This window comes from Dermacentor silvarum, chromosome 7 (genome assembly GCF_013339745.2).
Source record: "Dermacentor silvarum isolate Dsil-2018 chromosome 7, BIME_Dsil_1.4, whole genome shotgun sequence".
Taxonomy (NCBI): Eukaryota; Metazoa; Arthropoda; class Arachnida; order Ixodida; family Ixodidae; genus Dermacentor; species Dermacentor silvarum.
In genome coordinates, this window is record NC_051160.1 from 73,883,531 (window position 1) to 73,910,239 (window position 26,709).

General features: G+C 46.9%; 3 protein-coding genes across 4 annotated transcripts in view; all 3 read right to left on the reverse strand.

Moving 5' to 3' along the window:
• LOC119459581 (uncharacterized) overlaps nt 1–26,709 on the reverse strand; it is a 140,441-nt gene that overhangs the window by 104,178 nt on the left and 9,554 nt on the right. The window lies entirely within an intron of this gene.
• LOC125946805 (phospholipase A1-like) overlaps nt 1–26,709 on the reverse strand; it is a 286,234-nt gene that overhangs the window by 88,082 nt on the left and 171,443 nt on the right. The window lies entirely within an intron of this gene.
• The window catches only part of LOC125946804 (phospholipase A1-like), a 380,678-nt gene continuing 359,107 nt past the window's right edge, over nt 5,139–26,709 (reverse strand). The window contains exons 6-7 of one of the 2 annotated variants that reach the window (XM_049670869.1): nt 7,975–8,160; nt 5,139–5,702 (exon numbers count right to left, since the gene is read on the reverse strand). In XM_049670869.1, the coding sequence (XP_049526826.1) occupies nt 5,395–5,702; nt 7,975–8,160 (494 nt within the window). In that variant the 3' untranslated portion in view covers nt 5,139–5,394. The remainder of the gene's footprint in view (nt 5,703–7,974; nt 8,161–26,709) is intronic. The other variant, XM_049670870.1, reaches the window with a different exon arrangement.

Sequence of the window (26,709 nt, forward strand, 5' to 3'; positions counted from 1 at the left end):
ATAGTCTACCTAGTCAAAACGCATTTGCATATATACCCCCACTGAACCACAAGCATACATGTGGAGCACATCGTGTCACGCGTGACAGGCAGACAGACAGGCAGACAACAGAAGCAGTACAAACAAAACAACAAGATTGCCACAGACACTTATATCTGCCAATTTCTGCTCTACAGCGTAGAGCAGAAATTGGCCGCGTAAAGCAGAAACGACGACGACGAGGTGTCTTCATTATATGCTTTCAGTTTTGTTTTGAAAGTGGAGCGTAGCTTTTAAACGTAGCGGAATACAAGAACGCCCTCTGTGTTTTCGTCCAGTACTGGCGTTTAGGACGGCATAAAGCACGTGGAACCGTCAATGGCGTTTAGGACGGCATAAAGCACGTGGAACCGTCAACCAAGTGGCAAGGCTTTTCAACTAATCAGCTGGTGACACATACAGCTACTAAGCTCTGCAGATACCTTCGCGATCAGCCAGTTGTGAACGAAAGCGGTTTTTCAAGCGAAGCTTGTATTGCCTCCCACGTGTCGGCGGTGGTGGTGGCGGTGGTGGCAGTCTCACGCTGAAAAGTGGGCCGATCCTGGTGGTTGTGCAAAAAGGGTCCAAGCTCAATAGCACATGCCCGTGTGGGTTCGGCGGCTGGACAGGTCCCAGGCTTTCGACCTGAGGTGGTAGCAGACGGGCAATTTCATTAACCCTAACCACCTGCACGGCTGTGACCCGCGCTGCATCCGTCGCCCGGCTGCCCGTGGTGCGAGCACTAACGGGCCGATATGGCCCATGTCCTTTGGGAATGACAACGCCATAAGGAAGAAGAAACAAGAGGAAGGGGGAAAACAACAGCAGGACCCTCTGACGCGGGGCGCCTCACTGAGAGATGTGAAGCCGCCCTCCTCAGCGAGGCAACCGAATACCAGGAGTGGGCCGTCCAGCAGACCAGGGTTATTGCCGGGGACCTCGGTAGATTTTCCTCCAGCGACGGACCCCTGGCAGCCTAGTCCCGGGAACCAACATCAATAACTGTTGGACAAATAACGTTTATTCCTAGCCTATCCTCGGGGACCTCTAACGCGCCTTTGAACTTCCCTTGTTACACGTGGGACCCAAAGAGACAAAATAACCAGCACTTCCCCTGTCAAGAAACTGAGGGGAAGCGAAGTTTGTTGTGCGATTCTAACGTGCCGATGCAAGCGTGAGGGTTTCCGAAGCCCAGGCGAAATGTCAGCGAAGAGCCGCAGACCCCGAGTTGCGGGAGCACGTTGTTAAGGTCTTGCCACAAGCTTCGCTTATCGTCATTTTATTTACAGGGGAAGGGCTCTGAGTTTTGTTTGGAAATGTACATAACAAGCTTGGCAACAGGCTCACCAGTAAATGAGTTTTAAACCTTGTCTATATAAAGCATATTTATTGTGGAAGCAGCTGCAATGCTATATAACGCGAGCACATCCATCGACAGTTACTGGGACACTGAGCGAGCTTTTTCTTAGGTTTCAGATTTGAAATCTGTCTTAGTAGAAAACAGTATTCTGCTTTCATTGTCTTCGTGCTCCCTGCGTAATTATTGCATGAATTTGACCCGTTTAACCAGCAGCTCAACAATATCGTTGACCCAGCAAAAACATCTCCAAAATGAAGGCAAATCCATATATGAGTTTTTTGCATATAACCTTCCCTTTATTTAGCTACTATTCTTCAACAGTGACCATAGCAAGATTGTGGATGTCAGCACCAGCAAGTATACAGTTGACAAAATATCTGGGCTTCGTCTTTCTCTACTTAACGCACGTGGTGGTGATGTTCTCACTGTTGTAAACGTTTTTTTTTTATGTTCAGAAAGCTCCTAATTTTTATCTGCATAGTGGTGCATCTCAAGAAGACACGATTACGTTATCAAATTATTCGACTATTAGATATCCTGTAAGCGTTTCACTTTGACATTAAACTAAATTGTTTAACTGCCAGCTGAGCGTTGAGGCATGCTTTTCCTGACGCTCACCAGACGTCAAATGTTCCACAGCCTTTGGGAATTTTGGGAGAAATTATTTACTGAATACTGCGCTACCAGGATGTATAATGTTATGGCGAGCCCGCGGCGTTTGACCGACGACAACAAAGTGGCCCCAAGGCACGAAGCTCCGCGTGCCACGCGCTCGAGCTAGAGCTCGAACGAGGAACGATCGGGCCAGCAGGATTTGGTGATTTCGTCTGCTCTCGTCTGACGAACAAATAAATATCTACGAAATAATAAACCACACATACTTCCGAAAAATTCGAAAAATTCTTGGACAGTGGACATACACATTGCCATGAAAACATCAATTTGTAAGCTTCCAGTTACTCCAATACCGTTAACCCCACCCAGCCATGAACCAAATTCTCTTCTGCGGTGTATCGAGAGGGCAGCGTGGCCCAGCACAAATATTCCACACTTTCCGAGCAACTTAGAGCTTCATTCGAGCGGTGATAATGCAGCTGATGAAAATATACATCTTCGCATATCACTGCATTCAGTAGGCAGGAAAATTTTTCTTTGGCTGACTTTGTTATTGGATCTACTTCACCACGCAATAATGATTCTTGTGGCTAAAATAGTTGCACTTCGATAATACAAAAATGATAGTTTTGTATTGATTCCTGGTAATACCAGTTGAAGACTAACTGAAAGATTACTTTCCTCCTGCAGCCAGGCAACCTGCCACTTTTTTAGGCATTTCATTTAGGCATGATGAGAAATTTGTGTTTAGAAAATTTAAATTTTTTCTACGTTGTGGATTTTCAAAAATAGAGGTGCCTTTCTCCTTTCTCGTACTCCATTCCTTGTCGTCATTAAGAAGCGAGGCTACTGCTGCCTTTTGGCAGAGAGGTGCTTCTGGTTTCAAATTTTCACAGTGTAATCTGTTTCTGTGTTTGAATAATATAAACAAATGCTCCCTTTCTTTTCGTCATTAGCATAACTGCAACAAACGGCGCACTGCTGTCTTTCATAAGAAAGTAGAAGACACCAGTCTTGGACTATACATTTACACTTACCTGTCAGCTTAACATTATTGTGCGTGCACCTATATATGGGATCTTCGTACGTTTCTGGATAAACAATTTTATATTTCATTTGGCGTGTATTTGTGCATTATCAAGAAGAATTTATGCACTAAGCAATTCTGTGCCATGTCATTCGTAACTTGCCATTTAAAGTTATGGGTACTATTTTTTTTATCGCTCGAGTAATAAATATGGGCTATTCTTACTGGAGTTTAAATTTTTATCAAAAGTTCAAAGCTTTTCTGCAAAAAAAAAGCTGGAATAAAACCGTGTTTTTCCTCCCAGTCAAGATTTTGGAAAATTTTGCATCCCTAAACTGCATGTGCGTCTAGAATGCATCAGTATATTAACGAACCAATGCAAGCATCAATTACCACTCCTCAATGTCTAATAAGGCGTGTTTAGCAGGTACACTCGAGCAGTGCCATTGGATTCGGCGACAGGGCCAACGTACTCGTCTTGTGATCGCACTTAGGTGTTGTTTTATTTTCTGGGCGCTACATTTGGTTCGGTCCTACAATTCACTGTTTCGGCAACTCTGTATTACTGACCATTGTGAAAGGCGATTCAATAATCAATATGCCGAATAGTGGCTTCAGAATACTGTTTGCCAGAGCTCGTTGGATGCACATAGCACAAATGGTTTCCAGCAGAACATACTGACACGGTCAGAAAACGTACTGACACAGACATTCATGCTATGTCATTATACAGACCGAGTGCACACATTGTAGTCCATGTGAAGCGAAGCTTTATTCAGGCGGTTACGGCTTTGCCATTTATGGCGGGGCGTACATTTGTGTTTGCTTTTCAGCAATCTAATCTAGTGCTGGTCGTCTTAGAGATAAGGATGATACATAAGCAAACGCATTTCTAAGTACAAAAGTGGCACAGCTATCTCCAGGTGTGCTTCATTTATTCTATTTTATTTAGTTGTGCATTAAGACATATGCCATGCCACGAATTTATCATTTTTTAAGGTTGATACGTCAGGTAGCGGCAGAAAAGGGAAACTGAACGAAATGTCCCTAATGCCTAAATATGTAATGCTCACTGGGCACAACGACGTGAAACGGGATCCCGCAGCTTTTTCTGTGAAGCACGCCGCTTCGAATGCATGGACATTTACCGAGTGTTCTTATAGCTATCCTTACACGTAGCAATGTTCTTGGCTATAAACGATGCATATTTGTCTTACAGTCCTGCTGACCTACATATTGTGATGTGTGACGCCGTGTGGACATGTATTAGCATAGAATTTCAGTTCTTTAACTTCTTTTACGACTGATTAGTGCTGCAACAGCCATTTATTTATTTCATAATTTTTATTTATTCATTTACTTAAACATACTGCGGACCAACATTTTAGTCCAAGCAGGAGGGGCAAAAGAAACATCAAGTATATCGTAACAGCCAATATTTAAAAAAAAAGCATAAGGCAACCACAGAGTAGCTTGTTGCAAAATATTATGTCGTCCAGCTCAAAATGAGAATTTTCCCCATATATTAGGCTTACAAATAGATTTACTCTTTTAAGCTTACGCCGAACACGTTAATATAAAAGACAGCGTGAGTCATAAAATTGTGCACAGAAGGAATTCGCGGGACTTGCATAAAACATAAATCGCAGAACGTCCGCGAGTAGCGCATTCCTATTTTCAAGGGGTCCTAAAGAGCAACTCTTATATGAGCAACACTTCATAGTAACAAAATTTGAAGTATTTTTCAAGACCCTTGCTTGATTTATTAGGTGGAAAAATGGTCGCCGCCATACAAAATAAATATCGTCGAAATTGGTAATTTCGAGGTTTGACTAAAACCTGTAAGATGATACCTCGCTGTCTCTTCACAGGTGACATCCACATCCGTGCGTACCTTGTCCGGAGATAAAATTCGTGCAAGAAAAGAGGCTGGGAACTTCAGTCGTTTGAAATGAAATGCTTTATTTTTATTGTCAAGATTTTAGAAACACTTGTGGAGACGCTGTCGGAAGTCCATGAAGTCATGGGTATCTTGAACGAGGCGTCCACTGCCATCATTCGATTTTGATCTTATGTTGTCGAACTCGTTCAGCACTGTTAGCGTTGTGTTTTCAGTATCATACACGCGTACTTCAAAGATTTAGCGTGACCTGTATGTCCTTTTTTGGAACAAGTTCAATACTTCCGAATCACCCCATTTTATTGGCCTCATACAACACGTACAGCTCACTGATTCAGCGTATCAAAGTAATGCCCCGTAAAGGACTCGGCCAAAAAAAATGACCGCTATCTGGATTTGATGGCTCAAAATTACGTAAACCACAGCATCTGTATACTTTAGGCGTCTTGTGAGATGAATTCCAGGCATTCCTAATCAGAGCGGAACATAGGGGCCATGAGGTGTCTTTCCTATATTGATATGCGTCTTCCCATTAATAACCATTACTGGATGAATGCAGTAAGGCGCCTCCGCTGTCGTTTGCAAGTAAAAATTACCTCTTCCCTGTTTCCTGACGCTATTATAGCCCATCTCTTGAGAGCACCACCAGTCGTCTTCCCCTCCTTTTCCAACAAGTCGCGTCCAGTCGCTCCCGCATGGGTATGCTGTGAAGAAGCACTCTGCATTTATTGACTGCTTGAATAATTCTCGAGCTCTTGAATGGCTGCATCCGAGGTCTAAGCCTGCAGGGAAGGAAAAAAAAGAGTCACATTACAGAGTATTAATGCATCTTCTCAATTTACGATGTTTATTGCAACTTGTGTATGTGCAAGGATCTAGCTAAGCACTGTGCGATGCGCCTGTCATTGTTATAGCCCTTGTGATCACAATCAATTGCCGCAAGCCTTGCGCAACAGCCTCTCAACTAGTGAAAAAAAAACAGATGTTCAAAGGGTCGCAAATCCGCATTCTCTCTCACTACAGTGCAATATTCACTGCAATATTCAACTAATAACAAGAATTCAGTAATGAACTTCATAAATAGCTACTTTGCAGTCTGTATTGCAACTTGCGAATTGTGGCCGGAGAGGTTTCAAGACTTCCGCACTCGGAAAGGATCTTCAGGGTGACGCCCACTTTGAGATATTGTTTCCGAAAGTGTGGGATGATATACGGGGGCGTTCTATTTATGTGTGTGCTCCAATACTTAAACGCGCATTTTGTTAAAAATGTTAGTTGAACAACAGTGCATTCTTACCGCGGGTATGGTGGCGCACACCTCCAAACTGGTGTCAATCTGGAAACTCATTCCAAGAGGATACGCCTTGCAAGCACACCGGATACAATTCGTAAATTGCAATATGCGCCATGGAGTAAGTAATTAGGTAGTTATTTATACACTTTTCGTTTTTAATTTTATACGTTTCAAATTTTTGTGTAATGTCCACCTACCTATATATTCCAGCTCAAACAGAATTATGTCATCTGGAACAGGTGATTTTTAAAACTTCTGGAATTAAACGTTATCACCTGGAATATTGACACTAGTGCATTCTTTTCTACTCTCCTGATCAAATTGTTTTGACCACATATACACTTGCCGTGTTTTCGCGCTGTGGCACGTATGGCTGCTGTACTGAAGACCTCTTCAACTTAATGACAATTTGAGTAAAATTCAATCAATCTCTACGCACGTCGAGAACACTTCTAGTATGTTCATGAGCCATTGCGACCATCACTGACTGCTTTACGTCGGTGATGATTACAACGTGCCTCTAACTTGCAGACACATTAAACCCTCCTTAAGACAAGCGTCAATTGTAAAAGCTAGCCTCACCTCTGGATTTTTTTTCTTTGCATAGGCCGTACCAGCATTTTGAGACTTCGAGCGCCCTGGAGTAAGCCCCCCCGCAAACCAACAACCTCCGACTACCCGGAGTTTCTCCGCAGGAATTTGAGGGCCAATACATAATTTTTCACCACTACGTAGTCGCTCAGCAATTTTTATTGTATTCGCGAGTTTTTTAACACTCAGAAAAACACTTTTATGCAGCACGTATTGAGCAACAGAAAGCTGTATCGGGAGTTTTAACAGCCGAACTGTTTAAGCCGGCCATAATTTGTGCCACGAGCCACAAAACCTCCCCGAGCTATGACGCTCACTGCGTTACCCTGCAACCCCATACAAGCTGTGCGACCGCTTCGCAAGGCTCCGCGCCAAGACACTGCGCGCAGCGCGTCTGCTCCGCTTGCCACAAACGTTATGGGTGGCAGGTGTGAAGGTGGGGTTGCAAGTGTGCGGGCGGTAGTAGCAGCCATGGGGAGGCAGAGGAAGAACCGCAGTCGCGAGGAAGAGTCCACTTTCCGGGAATCAGGCCGCTTGGCCAAACCAGAATACAATTGCCGGCGTCGAGCTGATCCTGCACAGAGAGCTGAGGAAGCCTTAGCCAAGCGACGGCGCACAGTCGAAGATCCCGAATGCGTCGATAGAGAAAGGGAACAAAGGCGGATCGGTATGCGAAACATGCGCCAAAACCCTGACTACAGAGAAGCCGAGGCATCACGACGCCGATATTTTAGGTCCGTCGGCCGTTTCGAGCACCAAAAATCTACCAAAACCTAGTAAAACTCGAAGAACTACATGATCGTCGCTCCGCTGTTCTTAAGCCTTGCGCGTCGTAGCGCAAGCTTTTTGAATTTTTTTCGTGTTGCTCTACAATTTTCACATTGACGCTTTCATCTAGTTATGAGTAGTTGAATAATTATTTAAGACTATTCATGTATTTAGGCGCAATGCAAAAAGTAGACCGAGCATTTCCAAGCACGGCAAACATTAACTTGGTTCTGTCCAGCTACTTGGCATTTGCATATTTTTAAATCTTGGTGCGTGATAGTTGGGACGTCTTGTATATTAAAGAGTGAATGTAACTCCTGTTGAATGACTTCACTAGACAGTATATGAGTCATATTCAATGTCTTTCAAGGCAATCGCACGAGCATGTCATTGTTTCTTACCGTCACAGCCTGGTTGCCTGCTGCCACCATTCGGGTAGAAGTCGACATGCCCTATCGGTCCCTTTATTCCAAGCTGATAATGAAACAATGTTCCTGCGTTTGTGTGTATTACGTCCACAAAGGTCGCATCGTTCTTGGACAAGGCCGAATTCGAGATGTCAAACAAAGGCCCAGCCGGGTCAAGACCTAGAAAAAAATGCAGCAGAGATAGCGAGTGGGAATCTATTACAGCGAAGCTTTGTGCGCGTGCATAAAGGTTCGAAACGCGAGTACGCACGGCCACGCACGCACACACACACACGCACACAACCAAACACAAGCGCGGTCGCACACAAATTATACCGTTCCTTTTGGGTAGCGCAGTTGCCGACTGCTAGAGAGTACGACGGTTGCCTTGAATGCATCATGGTTTCAGAGGCAACATGCGCACACGCACATAGCGCAAGACGAAGCCATGAAGTGTCTACATCCTTCGGCGCAGATGCGCGAAGCCGAGTATTCTGGCCATCTGGTGGTGCTGCGCGCTTCGCTGTGATTGGCTGGCCTATTCTGCAAGGCAACAGCCAGGCTGCAGGCATTGTCACGAAACCCGCCGAGGAACGCAAAGAAAAGCTTTGCCTTTAAAACGTACTATCTTGTGTGGCGTCTACCATATGTGTGAAAAGAGACATTTTTAGTCTTAATGAGTGGAGATTTTTACATTTGAAATAAACATGAATGATCCTTTTGCGACGCTATGAAATATGGGCCCCACACTCTAGGAAATATAGGCTCCTGAATATTTCGCTGTGCTTGTTCGAAAAAAGGTTCTGCGCTCACTGCTGCACTGTTCTTGCTCCCATTTTGCAGAAACATTTCATTTTGGAGTCAACTTCGTTTAGTGTAACCCTTGGCACGATTACTCGCCTGCTTTTAACAAGAAATTGCTTTATGCCAATTTGTATGACTGATTTCCGGCAACCGATGTAGCGGATGCGATTAGCTCCGAAAGCGCCATCTAGGAGCGGTCAAGCAAAGTGCTGCATCATGACGCTAACGAGCGCTGACAGGGAGCGCTCCGGTAGTCAAAACGCAGCGGAAGCTCCAGCGCGATGTATAGCCGTAGAATAAGGAACAAAGTGAAGCCTCGTGCATGGGGTTTCATACAGTAATTATACAAGAAATAATTACACAATAAAGAACATTATTCAAACTCTCTGATGGCAGGATTCGAGCGCACGAGCTATGGCAGAGAAGCCCGATATTTGCACCATTATGACACGGACAAATACACCGGCACGCGACATAAAACACTCTTATGAATTTATCGCGCGCAAGCCAGTGCATTGAGACGCTTGGCGCAAATTTGCTGTGCCGCTTGTGACACATAACGTTTACTCATAGCGTATGGGAATGGCTAAGAGCCCTATGTGCGACTCCTGTAGGTGCGAGCAAACCATCGAGCACGTATTGTGTATCTGTTCTCGCTACGACGTACAACGCCTCTTTCTCAGGACAACTTTAAACGGACTAGACTTGATACCGCTCTCTGAGTGAAAGATACTCTGACCGTGGTTACACCCGTTGCTGGCACAAAAAGCGATGCGTGCATTTGTGCAATATTTGAAATGCACCGCTTTAAGAGACCATTTATAGTGTCCCTGTACATCGTCCCACGTGTACTCAGTACTCACACCTTCCCTATTTTCTTCTTTGTATTCCCCCTTTCTCTTACCCCTAGGGTAGCAAACCGGACGCTCGTCTGGTTGACCTCCCTGCCCTGCCTCTGCCTCTCCTTGCTCTCTCTCTCTCTCTCTCCTCGCGCGTTTCGATTTGGCCGCCTCGACAAACTGAAACGTTGTACTATTGAGCTATTGAGCGTGTTCGCAGCGTCTTCTGCGCTTCGCAAATTATAGATTGCTCTGATGAAGGCATATAAAGCGCAATAAACAAAGGCACTACAGCGCCTACATTCACAAGCACGAAGACCGGATAAATCGATGTATTTCTCTGGCCCCGTGTAGGCAGTTAGCGTCGGATTAGCCTAGCTGTGGCGCCTCGTTAAGGTATATGTAAACTGGTAGCGTATAGCTTCCATAGAAGCGCCCATATCAAGACAATGGAGGCAACCGTCGCATCTACAAAAAGGTGACGTTACAACCGCAAATGGCAGTGACGTCAAGATCTTATGCTGCTTGGCGCGATTGTTTGAATTTCTTCAGCATCCAGCATTTCGATCGCTACGTCAGCAGCTATTTTCTTTCTTTTAAGGCTGAGGTGAGCTTGCGACTCGCCTCAGCTGGAGCGCCAGTGTGTCATTAAACTGCAGGAGTGGTGTATGTCTTAATTTGATCATAATTAGGCTGTTATTGACAGCAATTGCGCCAGTAGATTCGTAAGGAAGGTGTGCGAATAGGATGGAAATAAATGACCGTGCCACAGAGGTCTCAAAAGCAACTTCACTTTTATTCGTCTATAATAATGCAACCAATATAATGGACCAAAAAAAAACTACTTTAAGTGGATGAAAAGTAGTATGGTCAGCACACAGTCGTTTGTGAAACCTTCTCATAAACCTTTTCGCAGAATCATTCAAAATTCCGTGCGACACCATGTATTTATATCCAACAGTTATCGGACAAGACAACATTGGCCCACATTTTCATTAAGAAAACGTTTGACTTACTAATTCTGCCTCCCGTTCGACACTCAGAGACTGTGTAACGGAGAGTGAACGCACATAGCACGACGTTTCACCGCGGAGCGTTCCGCATTTATCGTCACAAGACACAGCGCGGCAGGTGCCGAAGCGTGAACTTGCAGGATAGCACAAAACTTTCACTCAAACATTTCGCCAATGAATGCCGTGCGCTAGAGCACGCAAATATTGAATGATGCGCACCCATTGTTTGACCAAACACGCAAGGAAATAAAAAAAAAACCTCGGATGAAATCGTCGCTTTAAAGTGAGCAACGCCATGCCGCACGACATAATAGCTGGTTGGAAGAGTCTTGTCAAGTCTTGCACCAGAATAACTGGTTGGTATAGGTCACCAAGAGCGAACTAATCAATTGTGAAATATAAACAAAATTAACATTTCTTTTTTTGTAGAGCAAAAGTATTTGAAACGGAATATTTACTGGTATGACAGTATTCTGATTCAAAATTTTCCAACATGTGTTTTTTTTTTCATTAGGTTGCCTAGTTTCAGTGCTTGTCCCCCCTCACCTAATCGCGCTTTAATCGTGCACCACTAACTGATATCTCTAGCGATAGGTTTTGGCACGCCTTTCGTTCCAAGCTTCGCAGCCTATTTGGATGAACCTTGGCCTCGTCGCCTACGGATTTCGGCTTCAACCCCATCAGGAGTGCATCGCCTACTGTTGCACTTGCGATGGCACCGACTATGACAGCTGCGGCGTTAAGAGGTGCATAAAGGCAAAGACGCAGCCGGGCGACTCTTGCTTTGCTCCGGCGACAGACACGCCTGCGTGAAGCAGAATGCCTGCGCGCATTCGCGGCGCACGGTGGGAACTCTGCCACTGGCCGAAATTTCAAGTTGGCCCACCCTCAAATTTCAGTTTCATATTGGTGATCATTTGGGGAGAAAACGGCGGCGAAAACGCACGGTATGCTATGCAGCCTGTTTCCTGCCTACCACAGGATGGCCACCGGGAGCTTCAGTGTCCGTTGTGGGTAGGTATAGGCAGCTTCCACTCCAGGAATATCTTTTATATCCTCCTAGGCTGGAACACGCGGCAAACCTCCCTGACCGGCTGCTTTCTACAGCTGCCAGCAGGTGGCGACACTAGTTATTGTCAGTACAGTCGCTGCAGCAGCTCGCATCCCCATAAGATAAGACAAATTTGGAGTTTTTCTTTAAAACCAGGCAATTAACTGTGCCACGTTATTGACTGTACCAAACGAAGTCTACTCCAAAATGCGATGGCTCGGCAAAATTGGAGCAAGAATAGTGCAGCGGTGAGCGCAAAACTATTTTTCGAACACGCACAGCGAAACAGCCAGGACCCTCTACAGAGATCGCTAGCATACAACACGTATTAAAAAGACTATTTTACTGATTTTGCCCATTTCCGCTGTATACAGGAACCTCAACGTAGAGGCAAATGTAAGTACCCGCCGGAGGCACATTTTTCTCGTACTTTTTCATCAAAAGTGTTCATAAACTGAACCCTTCTATTCCAGTTGTAGCGGCAGCAGCATCGGCGTCGCACGATAATTACGTAGACGCGCGCGTCTGCACCAGGCATGAGCGGCTGGGACGTACCGGCACAGGGTAGCGTTCCGAGACAGATAAAAAAATGCTACGCTAAGAGATCGGGTGTCGGTTTTTCCTCTCCCGCGAGAGCCCTGAGATTTTACCGTACTACGTGGTCGCTCGTCGCCACCGTTTGGTGACCTCGGACGTGATACTGCCATACGCTCCTGCAGGTAGAGAGGACCATGGACCAGACCAACGCTACGAGAGCTCAAGGCCAGAACCCTTCCGACGAACGTGGTGAGGCCTCCTGTTCGGCCATCGCCGTCCCCCTCCCACATTACTGGGACCAGCATCCTCCGGCGTGGTTTCTTCAGGCCGAATGGCAATTTCAAGTCGCAGGTATCCGCTCTCAAGCCTCAAAGTTTCATTACGCCGTTGCAGCGCTCTCGCCCGCCGCCATAGACGAAGTAGCACATTTGTTGAACGCCCTATTGTCTACCTCGACCTGTAGCAGGGCTCTGACGATCTCAAGGCAGCCCTGCTACAGTGCACAGCAGCTTCACAGTGTTCTCGCATCCAGCAGCTTCTGTCCGCTGAAGAACTCGGTGGCCGACGCCCTGGTCAACTTCTTCGCCGAATGAGGCAGCTGCTCGCAAACAACGCGAGATCCATCGACGACGCGCTGTTGCGCAAATTGTTTTTGCAACGACTCCCGGCTAACTTGCAAATGGTCTTGGCGACAGCTTCTACCATGGATCTAACCGGACTTGCTGCTTTGGCAGACAAAGTCATGGAAGTAGCCACCCCAACCATCGCAGCCACGCGATCGTCTCCGGGTGACAATAGAACCGTCCTACAAACCCTTCCCTGCTCTTCGGCAGTGCAATATGCGCGCGATTCCTTGTGTGAGTGCCTGGAACGCATCATCTGTGGAGCGGAACATCGCCGCACGTCATCTCGACGCCCACGCAGCCGTAGTTCCAGCAAATCAAGACGTACGGGCAGCCGCGATGAAACACAAACTACAACGTCTGGCGTTTGCTACTACCACCGCGTTTTTGGAAACGACGCTCGTCACTGTCGGCGTCCCTGCGCTTGGCAGGGAAACAGGCCGGCCGACCTCTAACGGCGACGAGTGGTGCGGCCCAACGCACAAGTCGCCTTTTCTTCGGGACGGACAGAGCTACGGGACAACCGTTCCTAGTTGACATATGAGAAAGGTCAGTATTCTCCCCGCCCACCGCTCTGACCGAAAAGGGACACCTTTGTCGTTTTTGCAAGCCGTCAACGGCAGCAGCATTCCAGTTTTCTCGTCACGCTCCGTCATGCTAAACCTTGGCCTTCGACGAGCGTTCCGATGGATTTTCCTGGTTGCAGACGTCCGTCGTGCACTCATTGGAGCAGATTTCTTGCACAACTACGGACTCCTTGTCGACGTTCAACGACACCGTCCCATCGACTCCGTGACTCAGCTATCCATTCCGGGCGTCCCATTATCAGACATGTAGCCGATCGCGCCTATTTGTGCCATGTTGGACGAACCTTTCGCCGCGCTCCCGCGCGAATTTCCCACCTTGACGCGCCCGCCAGACTGGACGCAACCGGTGCAACATGACGTGTGTCATCATATCGTCACCTCCGGCCAACCAGTCTATTTCCGATCCCGGCGTTTGTCCCCGGAGAAACTCAAGATCACTCGCGCGGAGTCCGAACACATGCTGCAACTTGACATCATCCGCCCTTGCTCCAGTAATTGGGCATCACCACTTCAAGAAGATGGGCGACTGGCGCCCATGCGGTGATTACCGGGCACTAAATAACGTTACAGTTCCTGATCGCTACCCTCTCCAGAACATTCAGGACTTCACGGTAGCGTTGCAAGGTGCGACGATCTTTTCTAAGATCAATCTCGTTCGCGCCTATCATCAACTACCGGTCGCTGAAGAAGACATTCCAAAGACCGCCATCACCAGCACCCTTCGGTCTTTTTGAATTTCTCCGCAAGCCTTTCGGCTTACGAAACGGGGGATAATCGTTTCAGCGTTTCTTCGATTCCGTCACCCGAGGCCTATCTTTCGTTTTTGCATACATTGAGGCACCTTCTCGTCGCAAGCTCTTCCGCAGAAGAACATCTTCACCACTTGCGGTTGTTGTTCGCACGCCTTGCCAGTAACGGAATTGTCATCAACGCCGCCAAGAGCGAGTTCGGTCAACCCAAACTCGAGTTCCTCGGTCATATCGTCGACGCTAACGGCATTCGACCTATGCCGTCCAAGATTCGCGTCATCGAAGACCTTCCCCCAACCGACCACACTTACCAAGCTTCGCCAATTTCTCGAATTCGTCAATTTCTAACGTCCGATTCATCCCCGAGTGCGCACGACTTACGGCTCCGCTAGACGCTCTGCTGGTGAACAAACGTAAACGAGTGCTTCAGTGGAATGAAGAGGCCACCGACGCTTTCACAAGAGTCTAGTCTGCCCTGGCCGACGCCACGCTGCTTAGACACCCAAAGCCAGACGCGTCCACTGCCATCATGACCGACGCTTCAAACACGGCCGTTGGTGCCGTTCTGCAGCAATTCATCGACAATGCGTGGCATCCACGCGCCTTTTTCTCCAAGAAACTGAAGCCTGCGCAGTCCCGCTACAGCGTGTTCGGCCGAGAATTACTCGCACTTTACCTGGCTATATGACATTTTCGACATTTCCCCGAAGGCCGTGCATTTAGTGTCTTGACAGACCACAAGCCCCTTGTGCACGCAATCAATCGTTCGGCGTCCTGCTACTCGCCCAGCGAATGTCGACACCTTTCCTACATCTCCGAGTTTACAACAACGTTCCGACACATGAAGGGAACCGACAACGTTCTAGCCGACGTTCGGAGTCATGTCAATGCCGTTTCTACGTTGACGTCGGAGCCTTTCATCCTCGATGTCGATTGACTCGCCAGTCAACAGCGTGACGACACCGAACTTCGTACACTCTGCAATTCGTCAACGTCCTTGAAATTGGAGGACATCGTTGTGACTCCAGATAGTACTTCCATCGTTTGCGATACTTCTACCGACACACCTAGACCATACATTCCGGCATCCCTTCGCAGACGTCTATTCGAAACCATGCACAACCTTTCGCATCCTGCCATACGCGCGACACAGAAGCTTCTTTCCAGTCGTTTCGTTTGGCCTCGGCTAAACGCGCAAGTTGGCGATTTGGTTCAGTTGCTGTTTGTCGTGTCGACGATCCAAGATCCAGCGTCACCTCATTCCGCCTGCGAAGGCTTTTCTTCCACGGGAATGCTCGTTTTGACACCATACACCTGGACCTCGTCGGCCCTCTCGCACCTTCGGAAGGTTACTGCTACCTACCGACATGCATCGACTGCTATACACGGTGGCCAGAAGCTACACCTATATCTGACATCTCAGCCCCCACGGTTGCCCCAGCTTTCGTGTATACATGGATTGCAAGGTTCGCCTGCCCATCCACAATAGTCACCGATCGCGGTCAGCAGTTTGACTCGGCACTCTTCAACGAGCTACTCAAACTACTCGGAATGACACGTTTTCGCACGACTGCTTACCACCCGCAGTCCAATGGACTTGTTGAACGTTTTCACAGGCCTCTCAAGGCACCCCGTTACGGCACATGAATCGCCGCAAAAGTGGGTTCTTCATTTGCCTCTCGTTTTACTTGGCATCAGAGCCGCACTCAAGAGCGACCTAGGTTTCTCCTGTGCTGAGCTAGTCTACGGCACTCACCTACGCCTTCCATGCGATTTCTTTGTCGCCACCAAGAAAACACCTATGCCATCACCTGCCGACTACGTTGCCGAACTGCAAGCTTTCTTCAGCCAGATGCGTCCCGTACATACACGTTGGAAAGAAGCAAGGTCTCCGTACGTTTCTCCCGCACTCACCTCTGCTACCCACGTTTTCGTGCGTAACTGTGCCGTGCGGAAGCCTTTGCAGCCGCACTACTCCGGGCCATATTGTGTTCTCGAGCGTCGTCCGACGACTTTCGTCGGGAACGTCAACGGCCGAACGGACACAATTGCCCTGGAACGTCTCAAACCCGCCTACATTGAAGCACCCGCGTCATCGGCCCCACTAACGTGCGACGCAACCCTGCTGCATCCATCGACGCCGCCTCCGTCCGTGACACCCAAGACCAACGACAAGACACGCCGTGGACTTTTCATCGTTCGTCGAACTTTCCTCCTCTCTAGTGGCGGAGCCCTGTGTAGCGGCAGCAGCATCTGCGTCGCATGATAATTACGTAGACGCGCGCGTCTGCAGGAGGCACGAACGGCTGGCACGCACCGGCACAGGCTAGCGTTCCGAGACAGATAAAAAATGCTACGCTAAGAGATCGGGTGTCCGTTTTTCCTCTCCCGCGAGAGCCCTGAGATTTTTCCGGTCTACGTGGTCTCTCGTCACCACACAATTAAATGGAAATTTTTTGACGGTAGATAAAGCCTAGTTGTGAAATGTACTTCATCGTGTTGAATATGTTAAACTAGTAAAGCAGTTAGGATCTCTACCTTCATGTACTAGAAGCAACTATTTACTAACATACAATGATATGCATTCCTTAATTTATTTGCAGTATTCTAAACAATGTGGCCAAGTGAAATAATTGATGTAAACCTGTTACACCACGGCTGATTGAACAGAGCTGGTTTGGTTACAACACAAAATTTGCTATTCAAGTTTGTTTATTCCATTCACGTCAGAGCCTGTTTATTTGCTGTTACATATCTGGATATATAGTCGTTTGGTGAAGCCCATTGATCGGCCCACCTTTCTCAGTCCTTGTGAAAATTTACCAGTTTACCCTAGTCTACAGCTCCTGATACCTAGAGTCGTTAATGGTACCGACCGATTAAACCGAAATATTAGGAAGAAGACATGCGGGCAAATGCCACAGAGAATTGTCGGTAAGTACTGGTTTTGATTATACTACACGCCTACTTTCACATCTGGTACGAGACACACAAACAGGACAACGCTAGCTCGGGCAAGTGCAAACAAAATTCCACCGAGTTTTCGGGAAAGCTTGTTGCTCAGTAGCTGGCTGCAATTTGGTAACTTGCATCCTGTGCTCGGAAGTTAATGCAAGTCATGTGTAGCGTACGTTGAGCATGTGCTGGCTTTGCACAGGAGAATAAATAACATGTCCGAGGTCGACAACGTTAGAAACATTCTAAAGGGCATGATGGACAATGCGTTCAACATCCTCGTTGGCGCTGTTGTAACAATGCATGATCCTTGTTTTTCACAAATCAACTAAGATGGACACTATCGTGCAAGAATATCTGCGCCTCTCGCAAGTGAAAAGCCCTCACACTCAAAATCTGGTAGGCTAGCTCACATCGACCTAACTTTATCACATGCGGACCTAATACCACCATGTCAGCTGATTAGATAAGAGAACTTGGCACGCATTGTCGCCACGAGCTGGAAGCGATGACACCAGAAAGTGTCTTTCCAGACGCTAAGGCGACCAATTTACCAGCTATGTCTTTACCCACCTACCCAGTCGCCTACTCTACCCGATATCCCTTATTCGCTGTTCGAGTAGATTGTATTTAAGTTGAAGCGCCAGTTCACACTAGAGCACACACCTCATTCGTAAGCGCTAACCTGCCAAATCGGCCCTCGAGACATCTGACATTGGCTGCTCAATGCACAGTACGAGTCAATGATGGTAGCACACCTATCGTTGATGTACTGTGCTTTGCCCATGTGGGCATTGCACATTACTGAGCAGTGACTTAGTTGCAGTGTTGAAGCCTTGTCATCGTGACCTGAATCTTGGTCTCCATTATCTGTCGATGGAACCTACCCTCATGGACTCTGCTATGTCTTCTTCTTCTTTCTGGGGTTTTCCGTGCCAAAACCAGTTCTGATTATGAGGCACGCCGTAGGGGAGGGCTCCGGATTAATTTTGGCCACCTGGGGTTCTTTAACGTGCACTACAACACAAGCACACGGGCATTTTTGCATTTAGCCTCCATCGAAATGCGGCCACCACGGCCGAGATTCGATCCCGCGATCTCGTGCTCCGCAGCGCAACGCCTTAGCTGAGTGAGCCACCGCAGCGGGTGACTCTGCGATGGGTCTCCTTCCCTTTGAGCTACCTACTAATTCTTCCATGGTTCCTGATGCCCCTAGGGGGCTATGCCATTTTACGTTGCCCCGCTTGCCGCAGCAAGCCAGCACACGTGTCTTTGTCGCCGTATACACACCAGTCCTAAACAACGATAACTTCGCATCACCTGCTCGAGATGCCGTTCCCACGCGCTCCGATTTTCTCGGTAATCTCGGCGCCACCATATCCCAAAACAAAGCCTGTATTCCGGTACTTAATTTTGCAGTACCCACAAAAGTGCTCCCAGCAGAAATTTCAGTCGCCACGCTGTCGGGGCTAGCAGGCTGCCATATCGCTACGTTAGCAGCAGACACCCCGCCATGCCATTCGACCTTGTACAACTTCTCCTTTTAGCACAGCAATAATTTCGGCTGCACCGTAGTCCCAGACCAGTTGTCAGTGCCACGAAGAAGTCCACCGTCAACTACAGTTTTGTTTACCAAATATGTTTGAAGAGTGTTCACTGTGCCAGACAAATAATGTTAAACATTGCATTCTCATCGACGGAGCAAGCCGGGCAGGCAACGCCATTACCGAGTCTGCATGGCGGAGTGCGAAATTATAGTAAACGAGGTAGACAAGAGGTTGGTCAAAGATATTCAGCCTTTGTCCAGCCAATGGGCATTACTAGTTGTTCTAGTTAACAAAGAATGGAGGACGCTTAAGCTTCTCGTTTCAGAGTGGAATGCGATACTATTGATAGTCATTGACAACGTTCTGCGATATTGTTCTTCTCTTCTCAACACAGTATCACTGCCTTATACCGCCCGCCGACAAATGGCCTTAACAAGCCACTGAACCACACGCTGACTGACACGCTCGCAATGAAGTATGCGTGTACAGACCACCACGGTATGGGCACTGGCTTGCCTAATGTTATACTTTTGCCTGTAATTAGTCCTGTCCGTATACTACCGGCTACACAGCGTTTTATTTGTTCTGTGGACGTGAGCTAACGCTTACGATTAACACATTACTACCTCCCACACCGATTTCGCACACAGGAAACACAGGAACGCTAATGTCGCAGTCACCATGGCTGACTTGGCACGCCATATGGCACGTGAAGCAGCCTATAACCTCGCAAATACATCCGAAGTCTTTGTACAATGCGTGCCACACATACCATTACCCGCCTGGGTCGCAATTACATACTATATGATCTAAGTCTCTGTGTATGGCGCTCTCCGATGAGCTCCTGTGTCATTTTGGCGGTCCTACCGCGTTTGTGTAAGGTAACACAAGTGACTTAGTACTGGGTCACACTCCTCACTACTGCTCAGCACCGGGTCGCAACAACAGTAGCAAGCCGACGTCAAACCGCCCTCCTACGGCTCATCTTTTTTTTCATATCGGGCGACCTATGTAGTACGTTCCTGCTCGCGAGGCCACATTCAAACGAGCTTCAGTTCAGTGCTCTTGCTATGAAGAGTAATATCACGATGATGAAGTCGACAAAGACCTTTGGTGTCTTCCTCAGATGAGGAAAGAGTGGAGGAAGATCCCGCGGACTACGACACTACCTTGGTTTATGTTTATCGCTTTGTGCCTTTGTAAAATTAAATAAATGTAAACGAACTGTTTACAGTTAGAACAATACCACAAAAAAAAGGATTCCTGGTGAAGTAATTAAACTCGCGGTGAGACTCGTTTCGAACGCCGCAGATTCTCACAGCTGATACCACAACTTTTAAAAAGGAATCTCCTTGCTGATGCACCCATTTTCCTTGCGTGCTGCTGTAGTGGTCTACAGGAACACACGCCTGGCATTCATGTGTGAATCTCAACACCTTGTATGACATTTAGAGCGAGAATCTTTGACAAAACAGTCAATGATTACCGCGTCCTGCATCGAAGTTAATAATGCCGTTGGTACCGCCTCCCGCATTTTCAACTATATCGTGCGAGAACTCTATAATATGGTCGTACGTCGTCCTGAAGGGAACATCGCATTAGACGACTCTTGCATAGGATAGTGCGTAGTGCACTTGAGAATACTGCCAGTCTCGCTGATTATCGCCGTTTAAGGTGGATACACACCCGAGGGCAAAATCCCGCCTGCTCCGCGGGCCAAACGGTCACGTGATAACTTGAATCCGGCGCAGCTGAGTTCCCACAGCCGGAGCGCCGTTTGCGGAATCCGCGTGCTTACTCTCGATTCGAACACTTAGCAGCTGCACGTTTGCATAATCGGCGTGCTCTATATTGCATAGCGCTGTTCATCCCTCAACAAGAGCCAAAGAAGTGACGCTTGCATCGTCACTTGGCGTTTTCTTGTGCACATCACTCATGTTGAGGTCACGCAGGCTGCGTGGTCTGAGTAAATAGACATGCGCGCGCAACCACGACTCTCCTTTCCTGCTGCACCAATGCAAAAGCGCATGTGGTCACTAGTGCACAAGAAAAACACGCGTGCCTTCAATCCAACAAGACGCCATCGTAACCAGCCCAATCCGTCCAATGTTGACAGATTTGACGCTGACTACGCTGAATTGAGGTCAGACGACCGCCAAACGAACGGATGGAAATACCGGCCAGCATTTTCAATCGGGACCACGAGCGGAGTAGGCCGGACTAGGCCAGGGCGGCAGGTTTTGATGACGCGCGCGTCACGTGATACGCCATCCGCTGCGAAAATTGCTCCTCCGTCCGGTCGTGTGAATGCACCTTTAAAGGCGCTAAAATTAGGCGTGATGGACGCTCGCGCGATATAGCTAAAAATGAAGGTGGCTCTACTTGCCTCGTCCGTGAGCTGTTTGTTTCCCTTTTTGAGGTGCAAAATTGTAAAAGCTATTAACGCTGTTCAGTTCGGTAAACACGTTCAACTTGAGTCGAAGAAGATAAACACAAATTCAGCTGCGGACGAAATAGTCCTTCATCAGATCTTCTAAATCGAGAAAGGCGAAAGATCGCTTTTGCTGAACTGCTAGCATGTAGGGGCTATATGCGGACGGCGATTCGTGTTTATACCACGCAATGCACAAGAGGAATGATTTGGATTGAAGGGATGTAAAATACAATGAAATAAATATTGATAACCGTACAACTACAATCATTTGCTTCAATTTCTGTGCCCGTATTAGGGCTATTATAAGATATACACGCTTGAAATATGAATTAACAATGTGTTTTGACAATACAAATAAACTAGTTTTTGATGTTCAAAAGACAAATTGTTCCATTGTTTTATTATGTACGATAAGAGGAGGAGCTTGTAGCATGCATAATAAAAGTTTGGACTCTTGATGAGCGTATATGGGTGCATTTGAATGCAATAATTCATGAATGTAATTCTTCCGTCGCACACGCATACCGGACACACCAAGCTTTTACTGCAACTAGAGCTTTAAATGAAACACGGCACTGCATTACAGCGCTCGCAAAGCATGTCGTAATGTGCTTTTTCTTTTCTGCAATACACTAAGGAGCCACGTGTTGCTGATTCAGGCGAGCATTATAATAACTTGATGATGCTGTTCATAACTTCAATTTTGTCCTGCTCTCAACCGATGATTCCAGAAGGCTTGAGCTGGCTAAAGGAAAAATCGGCCAGGGGCAGGGCATCTGCCAGTCATTTTCTTGTCAACTGTGGCCGCTGCACTTCAAGCTGAATGTTTGGCACACAGAATCATTTCATTAGCCGCATTTGAACAGGTTAATTTCTTCTCTTGAGTATACTGCTCATTCTTCACCTGTAGAACACATGATATTTTTATTGGCATCCTATTTGCTCTCACCGTGCGTAAGTTTGACTCGCCGTCTCTTCACGAATACTTTAACAGCCAACATCCCCGTTGGAGCCTTGTTTGTTCCTTTTGTCGGATTTTTATTCAATATGTAAGCCACAGCGTCGGAAAAGCATCAAAGGAACAGTGTCACTCATTAGCCGCGCATACCCCATCGGCATCTGCACAATATCTTCCTGCCGATCATACGCTCGATGAAATGTTCCTTAAGTACCACTGGCAAATGATTAATGAGGTTGGAACATTTCGTCAGCATCGCGAAGGGCAAGCTCACGTTTGTTGTAAAGTTCTCGATCTAAATGCATTGAAACCAGTGAAAGTTTCGCCTTTGGCTTGCATGTTTTTAGCCAACCTTATAATTCGGCGCGACGCAAGTCGGGCCCTTCCGACTTGTTTTCTTCTTTGAAGGAACATATTCACTCTGCTCAGGAGTCTTACAAGCCTGGTATTCAAAAACGTCACCCGCGGTATTCACTTCGCTCCTTCAAGTCTAAGGAAATTAAGAGAGAGAAAGAGAGAAAAGACATAAGGGAAAGGCAGGGAGGTTACCCAGGCTGAGCCTGGTGGGGTACCCTGCACTGGGGAAGGGGGAGAAGGGATTGAAAGAGGAGAAGGAAGCGAGAAGTTCACACCTTGCAACATTTACACTGTTAAGCGTTCATCGCTGAGTTTCGTCACAGGCGGTCATACAGGCTTGTGAACTCTAAAAAACGCAGCAGCACCTTTGTAGCCCTGTGCATACCAGACGCACGAGGCCACAGGCCCAAGATCTTCTCCTCCGTAAAAGGCCTGTCGTCGAAGTGCCCCAAAGCAGTCCGAAAGGCAATCCTTTCTTCTTCGTATCTGGGGCAGTCACATAAGAGATGTCTGGTGGTTTCCTCAACACTACATGTGCTGCAGTTGGAACTGTCCGCCATTCCAATTAGGAGTTTGTAAAACAAACTCCTATTCGCAGGCGGCACAGTAAGGTTTCTTCTTGTCCTTTAAAGCCAGGTAAAAGTTGTAATTGCATCTGGGGGTCCATGGCACATAGGCGCAGGTTGGTAAACTCTGGTGTAGTCCATTTTCTTAGAGTTATAGTATGGGCAAGACTACTGAGGTGCCGCGCTGCATCCGTTCTTGACAATGGTATTGGGATTCTTTCATATTCGTCATGTGCTTCACGGGCAGCTTTACCGGCACATTCATTTCCAGTGATGTTGCAGTGGTCAGGTAGCCACTGAAATACAATATCGTGACCTCTGACCACCGTTTGATGGTAGCGTAATCGTATCTCTTGAAAGGAAATTAAGGGAACTCCTATAACTATCGTGACTGCGAGTGCAGTGCACCGTGCAGTCTGCGTTTGAAGTGAAAATATAAATTACAGCTTTTCAAAATGAATCATTACAGCAAGAAACAGCTCTTTTATACACACTTTCACCATAAGCTTAGCCCTTTCCTTCTGGCTTTAGTGTGATATAATTATTTCAAATATTACAGGCGCGCCATAACAACAAAGTGAGCAGCAGACGACGCGCGCTTTGCGACAGACCGCTGACTCCCCCGTTCATGACGCTGAGAAGTAAGTAGTGAACTACGCTGGTCGGCACACCTGCCATCTAGCCATCGTATTTGCAGCAGGAATACACATGCATGATCCAGTTAAATTGGCATGAAAACTTGAACGCACTTCATTACAAGTACAGGAGTCAACCGTGATGCTTCAAACGCAGCACAAATATTGTTTACTCAGAGCAACTTGTTGCATATCTTTTTAAGTTGCGTACCTCAAATACATAACCTTTCTACGATATCGCTGCCAAACACTCACGATTACTAGTATTTTTGATAGGCGTACCCGTTCTATGCATGACATTTCTTCATATATTTAATGTTATTGATAAATATTTACCTGTTATGCGTCCAAGCTTCTCCCCTGTGGCGTTGTAGAAATGGCGACCGCAAAAGCCTGCAGCTTGTGCCCCCAAGCTGAATCCTATTACGTGTATATCCTTCGCCTGAAGCCTGCCATTAGATGTCGCAACCATGTCTTGAAGCAGCATTGAAAGCAAGACACCGGGCATAGCGCTGTTTGCTGCAGCCGCAGGATAATCAGGCATACGTGCTCCATTTAGCCACGTAACTATTAGGACGTTGCATTTAACCTAAGGAAAAAAGAAATTTAATAAATACGCAAGTAATAACGTGAAACAATAAAGCTAGCCCTAAAATATTATCAGAACAACTGCAACATTCAGAAAAATATACAGAAGTCTGAAATATTTTGATTTTGTAAAGTGCACTCTGAAGCACAGTGCAAAGGAACTCTACCAACAGCAACATGACCAGCTATATTGTTCCCTTCTTTTCAGTTGTCGTGTTTTTTCGGCAATCCTTTAATCTATGGATTACTGAGTAGAGCTTTTTAAAGGTGAAAATCACGCTTTCAGAAAAATAAACATTTCATGAATGGACATGTCCATGAATGGACATCATGGACATTTCAGTCCATGAGTATTTTTTTTTTCATTTCTACGACAATTATTTATTAACTTGTCAATATAGGACTTCAAAGAGACATGGCCCATAGTGCAACTTTGCCGGATAGTCCTGCGGCAAAATTTCCCGAGGCACTTTGCGTGTATGCGCGTGATTTTTTCACGCTCGGAAAAACACTTTTATCTAGCACGTATTGAGCAAGGGAAAGCTGTATCGGGATTGTTGCCTGTTTCCCTACAACCTTCTCATTGACACTTTTCTTCTAATTATACTATTTGAGAAGGTGGATCATCAATTAGGACTAATTAAGTAATTAGGGGGAATGCCAAAAAATTATCTGAGTATCTCCAAGCGACGGCAAACACCATGACCTTGGTCCTGTTCCGCTACGTAGCATTTGCATATTTCTAAATCTTGGTGCATGATAGTTGGGACACCTTCTATGTATACATCTGACGCTTAAAAATTTTGGGGGTGCTAAAGTGTTATGCATCAATATCTATACGTAACAATTGGTGCTTAACCGCCGTGGTTGCTCAGTGGTTTTAGCGTTGCACTGTTAAGCACGAGGTCGCGTGATCAAATCCCGGCTGTGGTAGCCGCATTTGAATGGGGGCGAAATACACAAAGGCTCGTTTACCGTGCATTTAGTGCACGTTAAAGAAGCCCAGGTGTACAAAATTATTCCCGACTCGCCCACTACGCCGTGCCTCATAATTATATCATGCTTTTGGCACGTAAGACCCCAGAATGTAAATACGTCTAATTAAATTGGTGCCTGAATTATATCTCAAAACATTCATAATATGTTATCTGATAGTCTAACAATCATGTAGGTAGTGCGTCCTCTAAACAGGCACGTTTTTAACAGCGGAGCTGTTTAAGCCGACCGTCAGTCCATTTGTCGTGAACAAAACCTCGCTGAGCGATGACGTCGCCTGCGTTGCCTAGCAAACACCTCGCGGAGCGGCGTGTACTTCACCTCTTCTCCGTGCCGTGCACATGTTGCCTTGACATGGCACGTTAACGAGACGGAAGGAGAGCATGCACGTGGCGAGCGCTATATGCTCGGGAGCGAGAAAGGGAAAAGGCAGAGTGAGAGAGAGGAAGAAAGAAATTGTAGCTGTACCAACGAGGCAACGCGCAGAGTTGCTGCCGACGCCATCCGTATTTCCCCGCGTTCGTGCCGAACACGCCTGCAGTCACAGACGCCAGCAGGGCACAGTATATGTTATGTGAGGGATTACGAAGGCTTGAACGAGTTGGAGAAGTTCTCCTTCTCGCAGGCCCCCCTCTCTTGTTTGATATTCTGCCAATCAGTCTAATTGTCTGATCAACAGATTGACTAAGCCTCTGAATTATAGTTGTGTTTTGCCTATTTTTCTGTATGGTGAGACCTAAGATCCAAATGTTATCAACGATAGGAGTGGCAGTGCCATATAGGGTGATATCAATTGGAGTCATATGTTTTTCGGCTCGTTTGTGTGAGGGGAGAAGCAGGAGCTCTGATTTGATTGGAGCGCACGTCAGGTTGAGTTGCCGCGCGCATTCGTTGACCCGGTCCGTGGCTTTCTGCAAGAGTTCATGCAGCTTCGCATTCGAACAGCCACCCTTGGTGCATAGGGTGATGTCGTCCGCATAGAGGACAAAGGAGATCTTTGGGATTGCCTGAAGTTCGCGCGCGATGTTTAGCATCGCGACGTTAAAGAGGAAGGGGGATAGCACTGAATCTTCGGGCGTTCCAAAGCTGCCCAGGTTGAATTCTGAAGACTGTTCTGTACCCATGTCAATCGTGGATGTTCCATCTGTGAAAAAGTTGGAGATGTACTTATAAGTACGCTCTCCAATGTCTAGTCCATTAAGTTCCCTCAATATGGTTGCATGGCTAACTTCATTGAAGGCCCCACGAAGGTTAAGTGCAAGCAAAGCTTTGGTGTCGAGACCTGGACTCTGCCTAATTATATCCTTCTGAAGTTGGAGCATGATATCCTGGGTAGATAAGTGCTTACGAAAGCCAATCATTTCGGTTGGAAAGATCCCTGCCTCCTCCACGTAAGCCGTTAGTCGGTAGAGAATAACATGTTCTAGCAATTTGCCTAGGCATGACGTAAGGGAGATGGGGCGTAAGTTATCGGGGTTAAGGGCTTGCCT